General features: G+C 35.7%; 3 protein-coding genes across 5 annotated transcripts; 1 reads left to right on the top strand and 2 right to left on the bottom strand.

Annotated features, from left to right (window-relative positions):
* Positions 1-1,674: 1,674 nt before the first annotated feature.
* On the bottom strand, positions 1,675-7,253 carry LOC122276385. 3 transcript variants are annotated; one of them, XM_043086050.1, is made up of 10 exons: positions 7,097-7,253; positions 6,754-6,953; positions 5,798-6,190; positions 5,541-5,681; positions 5,354-5,457; positions 5,034-5,255; positions 3,904-4,398; positions 2,723-3,114; positions 2,382-2,475; positions 1,675-2,273 (listed from the first exon to the last, which is right to left on the bottom strand). In XM_043086050.1, the coding sequence occupies exons 2-10, from the start codon at positions 6,928-6,930 to the stop codon at positions 2,159-2,161; spliced, it is 2,133 nt and encodes a 710-aa protein (XP_042941984.1). In that variant the 5' UTR covers positions 6,931-6,953; positions 7,097-7,253; the 3' UTR covers positions 1,675-2,158. The 3 variants fall into 3 exon arrangements, with proteins under 3 accessions (XP_042941984.1, XP_042941983.1, XP_042941982.1); XM_043086049.1 differs by having other exon boundaries at positions 6,754-6,977; positions 7,097-7,238; XM_043086048.1 differs by having other exon boundaries at positions 7,050-7,164.
* Positions 7,254-13,035: 5,782 nt separating this feature from the next.
* On the top strand, positions 13,036-14,914 carry LOC122275792 (protein EARLY RESPONSIVE TO DEHYDRATION 15). Its single transcript, XM_043085030.1, has 3 exons — positions 13,036-13,190; positions 14,027-14,371; positions 14,481-14,914. Exons 2-3 carry the CDS (start codon positions 14,062-14,064, stop codon positions 14,633-14,635), a joined length of 465 nt encoding a protein of 154 aa, XP_042940964.1. The 5' UTR covers positions 13,036-13,190; positions 14,027-14,061; the 3' UTR covers positions 14,636-14,914.
* A 554-nt stretch (positions 14,915-15,468) lies between these two features.
* LOC122275789 (GTP-binding protein BRASSINAZOLE INSENSITIVE PALE GREEN 2, chloroplastic) lies at positions 15,469-19,727 on the bottom strand. Its single transcript, XM_043085027.1, has 4 exons — positions 19,479-19,727; positions 18,000-19,357; positions 16,869-17,036; positions 15,469-16,201 (listed from the first exon to the last, which is right to left on the bottom strand). Exons 1-4 carry the CDS (start codon positions 19,594-19,596, stop codon positions 15,848-15,850), a joined length of 1,998 nt encoding a protein of 665 aa, XP_042940961.1. The 5' UTR covers positions 19,597-19,727; the 3' UTR covers positions 15,469-15,847.
* Positions 19,728-19,979: the final 252 nt, after the last annotated feature.

The raw sequence follows: 19,979 nt of genomic DNA, 5'->3' as shown, positions 1-19,979 counted from the left end.
ACAGTTCTAGATTTGGACTATTTGATCTATTTCACATGCATCGAAGTTGCGAAATGACAAGAAGTGTTGCAAGGGACAAAATTCTATATACTACATTCACGTCAACTTTTTTCATTGCGTTGAAGATGTGCTATTTAATTTATAGCATAATATGCAAGTCTACTTTGTTACTGCTATATATGCAACACATTAAACTCTTAAAGTATATATGCTGCCTTTCTAACTGTCATATGGAACAGCATATATGAACATGCATGGAAGAAAATACTTTTGAGGAATTCTTTCGATTGGTGCATGAGCTGGTTTTTGTGGATTTAGTAATTTTGCAATCCCATTGAACATACATTATAGTCTCCTTGTTTTGTTAATTGTTATCATGTTTGTTTCATTACTAATAGGTGTGTGTGTGTGTGTGTGTGAGAGAGAGAGAGAGAGAGAGAGAGAGAGAGAGAGAGAGAGATCAAACAAACTATATATCATGTATTTTATATCGAGGAAGGCTAAATCGGTCATGTTTCTTTTAAAACAGAACAGAAACCATGTGACATGGGTAGCTTGAACGTTATATGTGAGACTGCTTCACATGTGCCTTCACATGTCCTATGAGGTTTCCAATGCCCCTCTATACCCACCTACTACAGAGAGAGAGACAGAGACAGAGACAGAGAGAGAGAGCAGATATAAACAGAAACCATACATTCATTTCTCAGTACCCTTTCTGATTTGTCTTCATTGGAGGCAACCAGCTGAGCAATGTAAGAGTCCTTTCAACTTAGTCTATTCCATTCCCGTGAACTACGTTATTTGTCGTTATCTTCCTTTTGTAATCTTGGAAATATACGAAGAGAGAAACAGAGAGATAGAGAAAGAAAGTGCCTTGCCGGCCATCTCAACCATTTGAATTAGATACAGTTGGTTGGGTTAGTTTCCTCTCGTGATCTATGCTTTTTTCTTTGTATTCAATGATGCTGTGAATGTTGATTAAGAAAAGGAGTTTTATTTTCTTTTTCTCTCGTTTTTCAAGTTAAAGTAAGTATAGCTCACGAAACCCCACACCACTCAATGAAGTTTGAGTAATTAAAATTTAGAGTGGAGTCCTTTTGGCCCAATAAATTTGCATGATTATATAGTTTGATAGATACATGAAAATGCACGTATTACCAGCATTATACATATATATTTATATAAAAAAAAGCATACGACATTTGGATCAAGTTTACCTTACCCAACACCTATGGTGCAACCACATGGTCTATAGAGATAGGGTTTTATCTTATTAGGTGGATTCTTCTAAATGTGAGAACAGTTCGAGGAACTCCATAGAAATAGATATTTCTAGCCATTTATTCCCTCGAAATGTTTGGAATGACTAGACTAGGCCAAATGTTCTTGAAAGGTAAAAAAGTTAACGAGTTTGGTGGACCAAATAAATAAGCTGTGACCCCTAAGGGTATTGGCTTAGTGACAGAGTCTTGCTTTTACATGGCTTGGTAGATGAAAAGTCATGCTTTCAAGTCTCTATGAGGGACTCTCCACATAGTCTATAGATAAGGGACTCTAGGCTTCCCCCTTCACCTTTTTGCCAACAAATTTAAACGAGAAGAGGGGAGGGGAAGGGGGCACTCGAACACTCTATCTGTAATTGAATCATTATAAATCTTTGCAGTTGCTTGGTTATGGAATCATGATATGATGCAATTATGAAGGAGCAATCGCAGCAATACGTTTTGGTTACAAGAGCAATATCTGATAAATGTTAGAGAAGGGAACCTAAATGTATTATAACAGTCTAGTATACATCCTAAATAAGTCAAAAAAGGCTCCAACAAATGCATAATCAACCTAGAAAATATCCTATATTCTCCGACTCACTCATTCCTATAACAAGCCAAGAATTAAATCAAGAATGGATAAACCTGCGAGCCCACAAAATTCACAGTGCAACTGGAGCAGCGAAAATTAAGTGGAGAAAATTTTTAATCAAATTAAGTGGAATTGAGCCGGTGAAGTTCTGCTATCAACCTGTTCGCCCCAAAAATAGTAATCTTTCTTGGTAAAGTCCGGATGAAGAGAATAAAATTGAATTGTTAGGAACCTTTTGCGCACTTTCTGATGCATGTTCATTGCTTAAGGTTTGCCAAAATGGCACACCAGGCAGTCATGTTCTGCTGCACCCAAGAATTGAATAATAGCAGCGATACCAATACTCTCTGTAGGGGATGAACATCCATGGCAACCTTGAAGGAAGAGCAGTACCCAATCTATACGTGACCCTGGAAGAAATATAAATGTGCAAGAGAGAGTGGAGCTAAGTTCGAATCTTCAAAACTATGAAATGACAGATCAGTGGTAAGAATACTACATAGACATAGGAGGCGTACCTTTTCCCAGTCAGGACACCGCGAATTGATTTCACTACAAAAGACCCAGAAACCCCAGAAAATATGTTTACATAATGCGGCAAGACCAGTTCTCCTGAAATATATTATCCAGTTATAATTAGCACAAAAGACACCACATTCATAGCTGTGTATGAGGGAGACGCAATATTTCAAAAATATATTTGAGGGAGATAAAATCATAAAATATAAACTTGTATGCATGTATGTGTATGTAGCGTGCCTGCAAGTATGTTTCTTTAGCAAAGCCAAGATGTTGAAATGAGAGGCTTTGTTAAGATTCATCCCTACGAATCATCTCTAAAAATAGCCAAAGGCCTCACCTACACTTAAGAAGTTGCTGTGGAGAAGTGAAACCAGAATGCTAGATTTCTCTCCACTTTGATTCCTCTGAAGATTCTCAGATGAAGAATCAATTAGATTACTCTGACAAGATACAATTTCAAACCATATCCCAGAAGGGAATCTTCTTTGCCTCACCAACCAAAGGAAAATTTTGATAGAAGGTGTAGCATAAATAACAGAGATAATGACTTCGATCAATATACAGATAAGGCTAATGGTTGTGTTCACAATACTAAAGAAGATGTAGAAAACAGAAGTTGTTGGTAATAGAAGTAAGAGCAGTGGAAACAGAAGAGATCCAACAACATGCTGCTTCACAGTGTAGTCATAGCTATCTAATCTCTGACGAAGAGGGTTCCACTTTCGACCCCTGCAAAAGGATCAGCAATAGCATGAACAACTTCAACAAGGTAAAAAAGAAAATTTATCTACTGAAATATGAGGTGATCAATTTAGAAAAATTCGTGAACATTTGACTTCTAAATCTAGCAATGAAGCAAAGAAAAAGATATTTCATGAATTGAAGCTCGGCCTCCAAAGACTATTGAAATGTAGCCAAATACACAATACCAGTATCTTCAATAGTCACCCTCTTAACTTTCTAAGTTATAAGTGTATTGTTCTTTCATTAAAAACTCATGGCAAATCCCTTAAAGGCATTTCTCTTGGAATATGTCAAAGCAGGCCTAATCCAGCGCACAACATATAGCAACTGGACATCCACTCTTTTTTGATCTCTTGAATGATATATGAAACAAAAATTGCATCTTTTGGGACAATATTACCGCTTAAAGTTAGCACTCTTGTAAAAATGTGATGGCCAGAGATGTACAGGATCAAAATTATGCTCACATAGCCATGACCAACCCTCTCTAAAATCTGATAAGGATAAAAAAATCTAGCACTTCCATATAAGAACTCGAGCATTTTTAAATTCATCCTGAGGAGAAAATCCTCTTTTTAACTTAAGGATCACAACTTTTTCCCCTCATCTGCAAGTAAACTTAATAACCAACCTTTTTTTATCTTTGTTTGGGTCTTTTTAGTGCTTCTAATTGATTTAGTAGAAGTTCATGCCTGTTACAATAGCCTGGTGGGGTTTTGAACCTTTTGAGAGTTGTAAAAATGAAACAAAGAAAATGGAGTCACAAGGTGCTACCTGAAAAGGCGCCATAAAGCTGCTAATGCCTGTATCTGTGTCGAATATATTAGTGAGAGCAACCAATGAAGTGACGACACATGCAAAGTTGATAGTAAAAGTATGTCTATGATCAAAGCGGCAGGAATCGTCATCCCAAAAAGAATTCCTGATATTGCAAGTCCTTTAATGATATAAATGGAAAGGAAACCCACAAAGCCCCAGAGGGTAGACCATATTTGGATTGCATTGAGAGAAATCATGCCAAGAACTCCCGCCAATTCTGTGTTTAACTTGAAACCTGCAGGGACTCCCATTAACCAAACGCAACCTAACCGCAACAACTTGTTCGTAATGTCATTGGCAAACTTCATAATCCACATGCAAGCAGATTCAGCATTGTATAACAGTGCCAAACCAATAAAGTTTCCCAAGAGAACATCGAGAGCTATACTTGACCAGATGGAATGCTTATGTAATGCAGCTTTCTCCGCATATTCAACGCATGACAGAGACCTTACAAATTGAAAACCCCAATTAATGAGTTGAGAAACAAAGGAACCTACTGCAAACAATGAATACAAACAAGAAAAATATAAGCTTGATTTTTAAATAATTGAGAAATTTTATCTAAAAATGCAAAAAGGCCTAGCCCAAGTACATACGGTGCAAGAGGAACACCTAATAAGAAAAATAAAAAATATTAGCCAGATTAAGAAGGAAAAACATAGAAATTTCCTTCAAGAACTTGTAGGCTTAAAATGACAACCCGGGTAGTATATTGGGCCACTATCACCCCAAGGTGGCATACATTTCAATATACTATCTGCTTAATTGTAAAAGGCCAGATGTAAGTCAAATAGAGGATGAGATAAATATAGACACAAGGTTAAGACTATATATGGTTTTTATACTCAAGTTAAGCATCAGCTTCAACCTGGATGGGAAAAGTGGGGCCAAAGAGGAAAGAATCTCTAAGTTTTACTAATATACTTAAATTCAATGAAGGGAAAGGCAGAAATCAAGTGATAATCAAAATGGTTTTAAACATAACATTAAGTTCATATTTATAAGTTTTTTATGATCGACTCAAGTAAACCTAAAGTACAAATCAACATTTCCCAAATATTCTTCCCAAAACCTTATCTTACCTCAGGCCAGTTTCTTGAAGGAAGATTGGCCAATACAAGATCTGACAACAGCGGATTCGTGTAATTATCCATGTAGACCCAAATATCTTTGCTGATGTAACATAAATCCATGATTGCGATCCATAGCTCAAAAGGCTATGGAGAAGCTGAAGAATGACATAAAACAAAGTTGACAGTGAAGCTGTGGATATTGCAATTACTTGCCACATGAAGGTAATAAACCTGAAAAGACACAACATAAGTCATCAAATATTGCACACCAAAGTGGGATGGAAGAAGAATGAAGTTGGGATGCAGGATTAGAGTCCTGAAGTGAATACATGCAAAGAATGGAAAACTGAGCAAAGGATCTCCCAGGAGCAACATGTCTCTCGAAAAATATTTTAGCGGCAGCAGCACTGTTAATTGCCAGAATTACTTTATCCTGTACATAAATAATAGAAAATGCATATTGATAACTAGGCAAAAGATCTAAATGCACAAAAAGAAATCTTGAAATCTTTTTACCAAGTCAACTAATGGCTGCTTTTGGTGAAGCTCATCAACCCACTTGGGTTTCTTCAAAGGAGCTTTCACTCGCTCAGATGAATCCCAAAGATGCAGTGAGAAATGGTGACCACCATATGAGGGAGTTTCATAGAATATTACCTATATCGTTCAAAGCAAAGAGAGGAGATAAATCACAACAAACAACAAAGATTCAATGACAATAATGGCGAGGAGGGGGAGAAAGCATACAGTAGAAGCCGTTATGACTTACATACGTGGATATCAGACTGAAACACTACTTGTCCATTCCAGTGAATGTGATGTAATTTAGGAATCCAATAAATTTCTTCACCGAACTGTTCGTGAGAGTAACATGCCAGCAGGATCCAATTACAGTTTCCGGTAGAAGCTTGTGTACATTGCTCTAGTGATCCATCAAGTTTGTGGCACCCACAAGTCCATCGTCCATAGTCTTGTCTAAATGTCCCTCTATTGTTCAGCAGACAAGCATTGCCACAAGTTGAGGAATTCCTTTGATCTTCTGTTGTTCCAGAGCTCAACAAAAGGCCGGTACTGTGAAGATCTACAGCATGCTGACCGAGTATAGAGAGTGTTGAATTCTCCTGTAGAAACTGGGGCATGTTCACGTTTGTTTCGCGTAGGATCCCCTGGTAAAAAGCAGTTCTGGCCGTAAATTCACTAGCCATGATAAAAAATCAAAAATAAAAGTTTCAACTAGCCAACTTAAAAATTAAAAAGATTGAATTCGTTATGGTTCCCCGAACAAAGGCAAATTTCATTCTGGAGATGTTACATACCTAAATATCAATTCATGTAAATCAAACCCCATATATCAAAGCACGCCATTAATGTTCATTAAAACGAGAATGACATGCATGGCACCAGCGCCTTGAACACCTTTACATCGCCGAGTGTTGGAAAAATAAATTGAGCAGTCACTCTAAAACGTAATCTGGCATTTTATGGCCAACATTGATCTATAAGTTTTTTCGTATGACCACCCAACCACGAGGGAGGGCGCCCTTTGCTAAAACCGCAAGCCACTCAGTAGTAGGTGCACACGAAAATAGTAGCGTTTCTTTAAGTTACACTTTCGCAATGTAAGAACAAAGATCAAAACCAATCGATAAATCTAAAGCAAAAATTGCATGTGATCGAGAGTAACGTGTTCCATATGCGTGGGAATAATTTAAACGTTTGAGTGCTATACCTCAAGGTCGGACAGATTATGTGAAGAAGGGACTTCACTGCTCGCGAAAGCTACGACAATGTCAAGAGAAGCCGAAGAAGAAGAAAGAAACCATCCGAACAAGAAATTGGAAGATAGAGGTTTACTTGATGACAGCTGCAGCTGCTTTGGCCACCAAATCCTACACTTTCTTCTCATTTTTACCTCATGATTGTGCCTTCCTGTTTAATGTTAAAAAATTAAACCTGTAAGAGACAGATCAAAGCAGTGAAAAGGTTGAAATTCGATTTGGCAAATCGAAGATAGCTATGCGTAACTGCGTTTGTTTTGGCCGTGTGCAGTGAGAGAGAGAGAGAGAGAGTACCAAACGGAGGAGAGGGCTGCCATGACGGGAAATCTGGAAGCAAATAGCGTCATAGCGAGCAGATTCGCGGGCGGGTGGGCGAGAATTTCAGGGACGAGATAAACGTTGCGTTTTGTTCAATTGTAATTGCCTGCTTTGGCTTTTTTTTTTTTTTTTTTTAATCTAAAAATAATTGATTATTTTAGTTCAAATTAATCGAGATTTCCTGACTATAACGAAGGATTTTTTTTATTTATTTTTTTGAGAATTTCCTTAATTATAAATAAGGAATTTTCAAGAACCACCCCTGATTATAAAGAAGGAAGCTTTTTTTAAGAATTCCCTTGATTGTAAAAAGGAATCAGATTTAAGAATATAGAGAGCAATAACTTTATCATATGAATAAATTAGGATTTAACATTTCAATTTGCATTTAGAGTGAAAAAATAAAAAAGAGAAATGCATGGTTTGTGAAATAAAATGCTCCATTATTTTTCAGTTCCTCCTCATTTACAAAAGACGTCGACGATAGACTGAAGACCGCACCAACGCACATCGAGATTGATATAATCGATTTTCTCTCTTCAAACCCACATTTTCGCCCAATTTAATAGACTCGTGACAAACGTCGGTGATGTCTCAGTTTGGCACCAAAACTAACGCCAAACTCATCTGTATACAGCCTTAATGTCATCTAGTTTAAATGATCTTGACAACTATAAAAGAAAGCTTACATTGACATAGATTTTGTATAATACAATACGTCGTATTATAAAATTATTTTTATAATCAACAAAACTCTTTAATTATAGAGTAAATCAAATGAAATAATTAATTCACGTCAATTTGTATATATTATGTTGCGGACTTATTTGTAAATATATATGCTAAAGTGGATTTAACATTATTCTTTATTACTTCATAACTTATTTGAATATGTAACACTATTCGGATAGTCAACAGATAACAACAAAGACATATATTTGAAAAAATAAACTCCTAAAGAAAAGTTAAGAGATAAAAGAAAAAAAAATACCTAAATGATATTATGAGCATTAATTAATAGTTTAAAAATAAAGAGATATATTAATTGTAGATATGAACCCCATAAAGGAAAGCCCATAAATAAAAATAATTTAATTATTTGAACTTTTTTAAATACCGATCAAGGTCATGAGTTATGAAGAGTTAATTCGAGCCTTATTGGTAGACTCGAGATGCCAATAAAATAGACATGAATTGCAATGCTCCAACTTTAATTACGACGCTAATATCCAATTAATTCGCGTTTTGTGTCGTTAAGGACTCGAGGGTATAGATGATAGATAGTCAAGTAGCCATAGCAAGCATCTATCGCATCGATGAAAGTTGAAACTTATGCCAGACATGCATGAGAAACAAACGCACTCCATAACTTTCACTTTTCCAGGAAGAAACAGCATTTCATTATGGCGGAGAGCTTTTTAGGTATGGCCTGACTTTGGCTTTTGTTTTTAGAAAATGATGGGACCGATAATGATGCCCTATTTTGATTGATACTGTGTTTTTTACTTTTATCTTTTTCTTAAGAAGGGTTGGAGGGTGTGATTAGAGATAGTTTTTATACTATAACGTGATCATAATAGCACTTAATCTATTGAAGAATCAGATAGGAGGGGTCATAGCAGCGAGAATCTCAATTGCTCCCTACAAATTAAACTTGAGCCATAGCCTGATCTAGTCCTACGAGGACATCAATAATCCATGAACTAATGGGTCACTAATAATCCTAAGCACTTCTCATTATGGGATTCGACCTCAAGACATAGTACCCACCACCAATCTCATAGACTATTGAGCCACTACCCTCAGTGGTATTGTGTTTTTTACTTAATCATTAAGAAATAGACTATTAATAAATTTATATATATTTTAAAAATTTTTTAAAATGTTTTAAAATATTTGAATTTTTTTTTTAAGGTACATTTATATTATCGGTACAATGCGGGTTTTTTTTTTTTTTAATCTTTTTTCTTTTTTCTCTTTTGTTTTATGGGCGGTTGGTGCTTAGGCTGTGGTGTTTCGGCTTATTCAATGAGGTTTGGACTTTGGAGCCTATTTCTCAAGCTCATTCAATGGGTATGGCCTGAACTAATCTCTGTTCTGTTTCGGCTTTATATATTTCTCAAGGCCTCTCCTCTGTTTATTTTTTTGAACTTTTGAACGCAACCGGCAACGGGGTAGCTAATAGCTAATGTTGACTAGGCCCAAACTAAAGCCTTTTACAATGACGCTAACGTCAAATTGGGCCGAAAACCCTTGAAACTTATCTGCTTATGCATCTCCGTTTTGTTTAATAGAATGAAAATAATAATGTGACTATTAAATATGTCTATTCATATTTTTTTATTTTTTATAAAGTGATTAATAGTGAATTTATATTTTTTATTTATTTATTAATGGTTAAGAATATTTAAAAAATGATTAAAAAATTCATTTGTACTAATATGTACATTTGATAATCACCTTAGCATTATCTATTAAATGATGAATATTCGATTATATGGGACAATCCAAATCCAATTTGTTAAGTTAAAAGGGTCAAATCTTCAAATCTTAATACAGCCCATTTAAATAACGAGTTGAGTCATGTCTTAAGAAATAAATCCATTTTAACCTAAATCAATTTATATCAAACACAAACCTCCTAATTTGACATCATATTCATATTAGAATAATGAGTCATGTCACTTACAACCACACCTAAGAAAATTGCAGAAAATAGAGGAACATGGTCCCCACGTGCATCTGTCTTGAGGCATGGCCACCCACACTAACCAAAGTGGTGGTATAGTGGCGGTTAAATGTGGTCCGACAACAACCTATCAAAAGTTTTAAGATGAGAGCTAATACAGAAACATAGATTATATAAAATAAATTTATAAATTAATATAATTTAATAAAATTTATTAGATATATTTAATAATAAAAATAATTTTACAATTTGACGTATCATATTAAATTATATTAATTTATAAATTTATTTTTATATAATTTTTTGTAGTTAAAATATTTTTCTCTTAAAATTCGTCCAAAAATTAAGAGATAAAACAAGTGCAAAAAAAAAAAGTATGCAGTGCACGACTGCCAGTCTGCCATGAGTGATAGAGGCTGTGCTTGATAGCCCGGGACGATCACGAGTCGATGGAAATGAATTGTCCAAGATTAATTTTAAAATATTTGATGGTGATGATTTCGAGAGTATGACACGTATACATCCATTACAATTGAAGAACAGTGAATCTACCATTAAAAATTTGAAATAAGAATAATGAAAAAATCATAAAAAAATAATGTAGAAAATAGTAAGAAGAGAACAAAATGAAAATTAATAAAGAAATTTAGTTACAGTTATATAATTAATGATAGTCATATATTTAGTTATTTTTAAATTAATAAATAAATATATATGATTTAAATAAAAATATAATATCTAACATTATTCGTAATTATATCCCTAACATTTACGTAACTCATGATTATGATCCTGTTTATATTTAAAAAGTATTTTTATCTCATTTTATTATTTAAAAAATTATAAATAATTTAATTTTTTCAAATCTTAATTTTAAATTTTTAAAATTTTAAAATAATAATAATCTTTTATTTAAAATTATTTCACCCCATTTTATCAAAAATCTGAATCCAAACCAGCCCATTATCTAGAGGGATAAGGCACTCCTTCCAGTATTATTTGTGAGGAGGGGCGCCTTTTTTAAAACAGCTTTGCTACATACAGTCGTCACATGTAGTTGGAGTGCAGTCGGCTGTACAGAATGAATAAAAAAAAATTATAAAAAATTTTTTTATATTCAAGAGGACCTACATGAATTATAAAAAGTTATAAAAATAATTTTTTTTTCATGTAAGTCCCGTATTAATTTTTTTTTTACAATCGACTACACACCGACTGTATCTCCCGACTGTAAAGAGTATTTCTCTTTTTAAAATGGACAGCAGGGGCAACTGAGCAAGCCATAAAGAATTATGGCCTTATCGTTTCATACTGGACATATCATTTAGCTCCATCTCCCATAATATGCTTTGATGAGCCGAAAAGATACCCAACATGAACAGTTTGTTGGCCACAAAATCCAAAAGTCTCCAAAAATCAGGCCTCTTGTGTCATCACCCAGATGGATGTGGCATTTTCGATGCCAACAAAATTGGTAACGTCACATTTCAGAGTAGTAGTATTCGTAATATATATATATATATATACATCCATGATTGTTCGATCGTGGTGTCCGACTGGGAATTTCACCAACTTGCATCTCCACATCATAGAAAGCCACCCATGCATACCCAAAGTACAAAACAAAAGTATTAAGGGTGAAGCTAAGGCAACGGCCACATGGAGTTGCGTATTTGAAACTTTGGGTCGGTACTCGGTAGTGTTCCAAGATATTCCCTTGGGGTTTCTGGGAAAGTTATGTCGTATTTAGTTCTTATTTTTGTATGTTTGAGTAAATACAAGGAAAACAACTCCGAATAGAAATGGTTATTGCTTGGAATATATGCTCTTCTTATATTATTTGTTAACATTCATCCAATTTGGTCGTTTCCTGGTAATTTCGTGGCATGTGATTACAAGTTCACCCTCATTGATACACATCACATCTGTCCAATTAGGTCAACTAGGACTTCCCAACAAACCTTAAAAGAAAAGTTCATTGTTTTGTAACTATGTCTCGCACATATATTTTATATTTATAAAAATGAATTTTATCACTAAAAAAATTATAAAAAATCAACATTTTTTTATTTATAAAGAATCTGTCTGAAATTTGCAAAATTAAGATTCTGAAAATATATTAATGACATAAAAAACACAATAAATAATAAATGAAGCAAAAAATGTTATTTTTACACATAATTATGATATTTTAATATTTTTTATTATAAAAATCTATGTATAGATATTTTTACGCATTTTATTAATATGATATATTACGTTATTTTTTTAATATAAAATAATTATTTTGATAAATTTTATTAATAAAATATATAAAAAATACTGTATATATTAAATTTTTTTAAATTAATCCTTGATATCGGTGAAAATAAAAATGATGTGAAAGTGGGTCCCATGTATAGACTCAAAGTATGATTAAGAGGGGTAAGTATGATTAGGGGGATGTATGGTTTTTGGAAGGCAGGATATTATCAATATCTTTATATATAACGTGGAATCATCATTCAATGCTCCTAAATTATCTATATCTAACCCCACCGACCACCAACACACCATGTGATTTATGCGTAATATCAGACCTATTCACCACCTAAGAGCTGGCCCACCAAACCTATAATGATAACATCCCTCTATTTGGCGATATTATATTGATCATTGATTTTATTAAATCATTTTTCTTTACTCGTCGATTCTCACAAAAGTCAGTATAATTCACATGCTTTGGGCCCGCATCCTTTATTTAAAAAAAAATATATATTTAAAATATGGATTTATGTTTAAAAGTGACACGTATACTGTTTGTTTAATTATCCAACCACGTCACCTGAATTTTTTCTTAAATATATCTTATTTTATAGTTTTATTAAATGTTCAAGATATGACACTTTTTTTTTATAAATAAAATAAATGTAAAAATTAATTTTTTAATAATAAATTTTATTTTTTTTATTTTTAAATAAAAGATACTTACAAAACTAATAACATCTAATATTAATAACACATCAGCACGTAGACGTCTGTTAAGTAATCCATATAGAGAACATTTTCTCTTTTAATTAATTTTTTGTATAATTGTAAAGAGCTGTATAAACGAAACTGCATTCGGTCAAAGGCAATAATGAATAATACCCACGTGGCAAACGATGACTGGCTTCTTACGAGGAAAGGCCGTATAGTGCATATTAGTGGGCTGGCTCGGATCACCCGAACCTCAAATGCTTAACTCCGAGCCAACGAGGCTTGGACCTCCCGCCCTATATAAGAGCCGCATCTCTATCTTCATCTCATTGCTCACGCGTCGCACGTTTTGCTAGCTGGACGACCAAATCTTCAATTCTAGAAAGATAAGGGAGGGATAGAGATATTTTCTTCGGTCTGAAGGTAATAGTAAAAATGATCTCCTTCAGTTTCTATTCGTTCTGCGCGAAGAAATACGCGTATTTTATGTGTTCTTAATAGAAAGATGTGACGGAACTTTTTGACGATCTGTTTGGTTTCTGAGAAGCAAAGGAAAATAAAGGAAAATTGGAAATTGTAGCTTCCTCTCTTTTGCCTTTTTGTTTGTTTCAATATCGCCGCTTTTCATCAGAGACTAAACGAACCTTCATAACCTTGACGGGTTGGATCGATTTAGTAAATCGGAAATTTTAGTTGGATAATTTAATTGCGGATATGACTGATTTCTTTTTCTCGGCCTGGCTGAGTTTTCGGCCTTCTAATTTCGAATATGTTGTGAAGATAAATATATTTCCATTTCTGGTGTTCTGTTTCGTCTTGATCAGTGATCTGATGGAAAGATTGTGGCTTTTGAACACTATCTGATCAACGGCCGTCGGCTACGTTAAATTTGGTTATCTTTGATATTCTATAGATCTTAAAACTTATTAGGCTGATGATTTTCCGAACTTCGATGCGAATGCAATTTGATATTGAAAATTGTAACTTTTCATCTGATTTGCTATTGAATCGATTTTGTGCTTCCTCGGGAATTATTTCTTAACTTTTGGTGATTTCAGTTTTGGGGAAAATGGTTTCAGTACGTGATGAGTTGTTACCCGAATAAGCATATGAGATTTTAGTTAGGAACAGCTGCAAATAAAAGTTGCGTTCATATTTAGGATAGGCAGGGTTTGAGTCCTGTAGTGCTTTATTTTCTGGTCATGGACCCTGGTTCTTGATGTTATTTATGCCAATGTTCCGCTGGCTTTGAAGTACAGGTAAAGGAACCAACGCTTGGAGGTGATTGAAAAAGATGGCAATGGTTTCAGGAGGAAGGTCAACATTGAACCCTAACGCCCCTCTTTTCATACCTGCTGCTTTCCGCCAAGTGGAGGATTTCTCACCGGAATGGTGGCAGCTGGTCACAACCTCAACATGGTACCGTGACTATTGGCTCAGCCAGCATCAGGGTGAGGATGGTTTCTATGACAATGCTGATGATGATTTTGATGGCATCAATTTAGTTGATTTGCTACCGGAGACTTTTGAATTTGATGATGGGGAAGATTTTTCGAATATGGAAACTCAGTACGAGGAGTTTATCCAATCTTCTGAACAGAAAGGTGCACAAATAAAAACTGTAGCATAACTCTTGAAACTAGTTGTAATATTCAGAAACCCTGTTGGAGCATTTGATTGACTTTTCTCACCATATTTGATTTGGAATGATAGGCTTTGGAATGAATGCTGAGGCACTGGTGAAAAGTCTGAAATCTTTGGATGAAAGAGGTCCCAAGTCCCCAGTTCAACGTTCAAAGTATTCAGAGAAGCCAGCCAAGTACGTGAACCCAAAATGCAGCCCCCGACGCATCCAGCAGCCTCGTTGAAAGGGAGCAAGCTTGATGTGACTTTAGTTTCTTGTAGCTCTTTATGTAGTAGTACCCAAGCAAAGTAATGCTTAGCATTTCGCTTTCTGCAGCTCCTGTATAGAGCAAGGTTGCAACTCTTTCATCCATCCTTGTTCGTTCTCGTTTCTTTGTACGGTTTACTGTCAGCTTACCAACAATTCCCTTGGAATAGAAAATGTGAAAAAAAAAAAATGTAAAAATTGTAACGAAAGAAGAAAAAATGAGGTTATGTTTATCACGAAACGAAGCTTTATTTCCTGCTGCTCTTCAATTCTTGTGTTTGAATTCTCAAAGTAATTTTTGCTCCTAACAATCCACATGGATGGATCGAACCTAATTTGAACTGTTGCAAACTTGCAAAAAGTGTTGGATTCGTGCCATCTACACGGTCATATACCACCATCTAACTGAATGATGCATTGATGCTGTGCATGAATATGATGCTTGTATATAAATATGAGGAACTTCAAACAAATGAATTCCGATTCTCACTAAAAACAATTCTAGAATTCTGGATTCCCAAGAAATCTTTTCAAATCTAAGTGCCCGGAATCAGATTCCTTTATTTGAATGAGCTGGGGATCTGATGGGTTGTCTATTATAGTACGATTACCTTTTAGGTTGTGGATGAGTTACATACTTGCATGATTCTCCATTCAAAATGGACAAGTGACTTATTTCTCTCGAGAAAATCAGTCGGGAAAAAATTAATACACATTGCATGTATCTCATATGAAGCAAAGACTAATGCTCTCTGCGCGATCTTTTTTTCCCGAGCAGATTCACATTACATCTGCCAAGAAGAAATACTATTGTCTATTCATCATAATTGTCTATTCATCAAATTATTGATTTGTTATTTTTCACCAACCTATCAATCATTTCACGAACGCCAGAAAATTATAAAACGATGATTGTTAAACTGATCTAAAATACACTTGATTTCACTGTCCATCAGTTTAACAAGAGCACCATTTAGACTGCTACTATGAATATGGTAAACATTACATACTTGCAACCCATCTGACAAAAAAGCTGGATGCTCGATAACCTGGAAAAATGGAAGCCTAGAGAAGTTTTTTTCCTAATCAAAACGTTGGCCTAGATTTTGGAAGCCTGGAGTTTGATTATGTTACTGACTGGAAAGGTATCATAGCAACTGTGCTTTTCTTTATCTCTCTCTCTTTCTCTTCAAACAGATGCATCCGAAAGGAAATCTGAACTCACTTCTCGAAGCCTTTTCTTTTTATGAACCTGAACTTTGGTTTGGCTGTAAGCACCATCAGTTACCGCCTTTGGCAGCCAAAACCCAGGCTTCTCAAGAAATGGTGCTCGGTCAAGAACCAAAGGTTCTCTTAGGGTTATTTCAATGCCATCATATGTCCACAAAGTCAAGGTTGCTTCCCCTTTAAGACCAAAAGAGAACCATCCTAAACCAGCCACTGCAATGTCAATACTATTCACATCCCAACTTCTTCCGGACACTTTGACTTCTCTCTCTTCCCATTCACCTAATTCAGAAGCATGTTCCATGCCGATGGGAGGCTGAGACCAGAAAAGGCCAAATAAAGTTATACGGACAATACAAACTATAAGAACAGCACTCAAATTTTTTGGAAAAAAATGTCTAGAGAAAGGAATTGAAGTTCGTTTTCCAAGGCACTCAAAGTGAAAATCCATCACCTAAAAAGAACTGCCAACTCGTCCCTCTTCCCCAAGGAAAATAATGCTTTATCCATAAGATCCCCAAAGTAATTTTTCACCATTAACAGCGAAAAGGAAACTGATAAAAACAGACAAAAAATATTTACACAGCCAAGTTTCATTGCAGGCACAAATGCATGTCAATATTTTAAGATGTACTTGCCTCTAGATAACCTTTCAAGGAGACTAGAGTTTGGGAAAAAAAAGGTAGTACATAAAACAAGGCAAGCGTAGAATAGATAGCTTGTGATTTTTCCCAAGCTGTAGAATAGATGGTTTGTGATTTTTCTTGCATAAGTGCTGTGAAATGGCCTGCCATCATTTGATGAGCCAAGACAGACAATTCAGACAACTGTTTTAGAATTATCATTTGTGATAAAGGTCTAAGCTTAATTGTCAAAGTTGGTTCTGTAGTGGAGACCAGGGCCATATAATGCTTGGGAAACTATATGCCGCACCATATGTGTCATACTGCTAGTTGTTGTATCCTTTGGATAAAAATTTTTACCTGCAACCGAACACCGACATGGTTTCTCCAAATCTCATCTGAGTTTTCTATCTTTCCAAAGTGTAGAGAAATATTTGGAGAAACCCAAATTGTGACATAAATCGTTTCCACAGAAGCTTGAGTAAGATCTAGCCTCGTAAGACCACCAACATGTATGGCTTGGCCAGCCTGCAAATATTAAATATGCCAAGACAATTAGATCCAATAGCATCATAACTTTGATATAATTATTATGTTCAATAGACATTGTACATTCTACACTAATTGATAATAAAGCTGACAGTACACAAAGATAAATGGATCCCATCCACCTTAAACACAAATGGAGTTTTCCAACACCTCATTCAACTGTGGTACAATAGGAACTCATTCAATATAGTTAAAGCATTCGAAGCAATGTACATACTAGGAGAAAGGAGAGAAACGAATATCCACCATCAACATGTAATATCTATCTTCTCCCTTGCTTCTCTGAAATATGTTTTTCCCCCTGATATGCCTCCGGTTGGTTTTAGGATTCATGTATTACTAGACAATCGCACATCAGAATCTGATGGGATGAATTCTGATTCTAGCTTCCCGCTTGAATTACAAATGGTGATCACAGCCTAATATTTAACAATGATATTAAATAACAGGAGTATTTTTTTTAGAGAAATGTTTGATCTACACACATATCTTACACAAAGAAGTTTACACACCGACGTGGTTTAATGTGATCCATCCGACTGCAAAGCTCTTTTTATTGTAAAGTAGATCTAATGTATTATATTAAATCACGTCAACTTATAAACTTCCTTGTGTAAGATTTATGTGTGTAGACCTAACACTTATATTTTTTTTAATAAGTATTAAAACAACAGGGATCTAAATGGGTTAAGTTTACGCTTATCCAATGATAAGTTGATTCTAATTTGAACTCATTTGGATATCAACTGAAAAATGTACAGTCAAATGTCAGATTCTTAACATTCAACGATTTGTTTCACTTCCAAGAAGTTTCATCCACTAGTCCGCTACAAGTACTTAGTTGAAATATGCATATAGTATATCAGAACATATCTAAAAATAAAAGCCCATATATGAAGGTGTATGTCAGAACATTTACGGCTACTGTAACAAAGAGCTTGCCTTCATTCTATAAGTCCGGGGTTGTAGCTGCTTCCTTATTTCAACCATTTTCTGCTCCTCCCGGTCCAATCGCATGGACATTAAATATGGATGTAGAAGCCCTGGTGTGTCAAACATCTTAGCCTTGGCTGATAAAATCCCCCCAATTCTCAAAATGCCGAGAGTTGTTCCAGGGACTGGAGCTTCCGTGAGCTTTATAACTTTTGCACCTTCTTTCTTTGCCAACGCATTGACTAGAGTAGACTTGCCTGCATTCTGAGCCCCAATTACCCACACATTACCTCGAGGACCAGCCAAATTCTTAATGAAGGACAAAAGATTCCTCACACCCATGTCCTTAAGGGAACTAACCAAATAAACGCCGCTTAGCTTGGGTGCACCTCCAGCCCTAGCACGATGCCGAACCCATCTATCTAACCTGGCAGGTGAAATTTGCGATGGAAGAAGATCAACCTTCGTAGCCACAAGAACAAGTTTTGGTGGCTTTTTGCTAAGTTTGAGGTCGTCTTTGGCTCCTTCCAATGCCTTAAACAATGATTTTGCCGCCCGTTTAGGGAAAGAGCCATCAAAATCAACACAATCAACAACCATAACCACTATAGTAGCATTGCCATTCCCAGTGGGTTTCATCAGCCGGGTAGCAATCAATCTATCAAAATCAAAATCGGGTATCAAGTTTTCGGCCGTTTGGTTCTTCACTTGTCCATAATTCCTCAATGAATGACACCGAGCACACACTGTAACCTCTTCTTTCTCTTTATGAACCTCCCTAGCCATCCTCTTCTTCTCCGCTTTTGACACCTTCTTCTTCTTTGTCTTTTCGATTGTATCCTCGTTAATATTACCATAACCGAGCCCCGCCGGAGCAAATCCATCCAGATCCGACTTATCCTCTTCCTCGTTTAACTTAGCTTCCCACTCATCGGAATCCCAATCAAACTCATCCGCCGTTCCAAAATCACCTTCTCCCTCATCACTCACCTCAAATTCACCCTCAATGCCATTAAAAAAGCCCTCTTCTTCTTCTTCTTCATGTTCATTATCCAAAGCAATGAACTCACTCACCGTACCCTCGTCACCCCCTGACAATTCTGTTCCTGCCACACGCCTTCTTTTATAGAACCCAGGAAGGTTTGGGTCCTTATCTTGCATAAAGACTCCACAACCAGGACAGATAGGCCCGTAGTTCTCATCCTCGTCTCTTCCCTCGCTCAACACCGGGTTCCTGCCGCCTTTTTTTAGCGTAATTTTCCCACTAACTTTCTGAGTTGTTTCAATACTTGTTTGGTTATGCTTTACTGCTAGATTGATAAACGAAACTTTCTTGGTCTGTATTGTGTTTGTCCCCATACTCAAACCTGATGAAAAAGATAACGATTTAGGAAAGAGGTAAGGGTATAAGTTAAAGTAGAGGAGAGTAGGAGAAAGTGAAGGAAAACGGAGAGAGAGAGAGAGAGAGAGAGAGAGAGAGAATTTTACCTATTAAAAAACGACTATCTGTAATTGGTTGCTCTCGTATGATGCTGCTGCTGAAACTCTTCGAGCTCAGCTGGGACGTGATCGAGGGAAGTTTAACTGTGGATAGCAAGACAGCCATTTCTTCGGCACCGGTAATGGTACTGTATCACTCGCACATATACACAGTGAGAGAACGAAGGAGGCCGGGAGCCGGAAAGAATGGGAGGGATCAGACTATGCTGTGATTGGATTTTACAATTAATAATAATAATAATAATTAGTTTATAATCTGAGCTGTGCGCGGTTTTACAGTCTGAGACCCAGAAAGATGACCCGTCCTCTCCAAAATGTCGGTCCAGTCCATCCTCGTAAGGCCCGTAAGGGATCGATCTAGTAGTGGTATATATATATATATATACTAGTAAAGCAACACGTGCGATGCATGTGTGTCCAGTCGATATTTTTCTTAAGTATAATAATTTAAAAATTTTTCAATTTAGCTATAAATAGACAGAATTTTAT

This window comes from Carya illinoinensis, chromosome 9, assembly GCF_018687715.1.
Source record: "Carya illinoinensis cultivar Pawnee chromosome 9, C.illinoinensisPawnee_v1, whole genome shotgun sequence".
Taxonomy (NCBI): Eukaryota; Viridiplantae; Streptophyta; class Magnoliopsida; order Fagales; family Juglandaceae; genus Carya; species Carya illinoinensis.
Note: the sequence above shows the minus strand (reverse complement) of the source record. Positions and strands in the feature narration are given on the sequence as shown.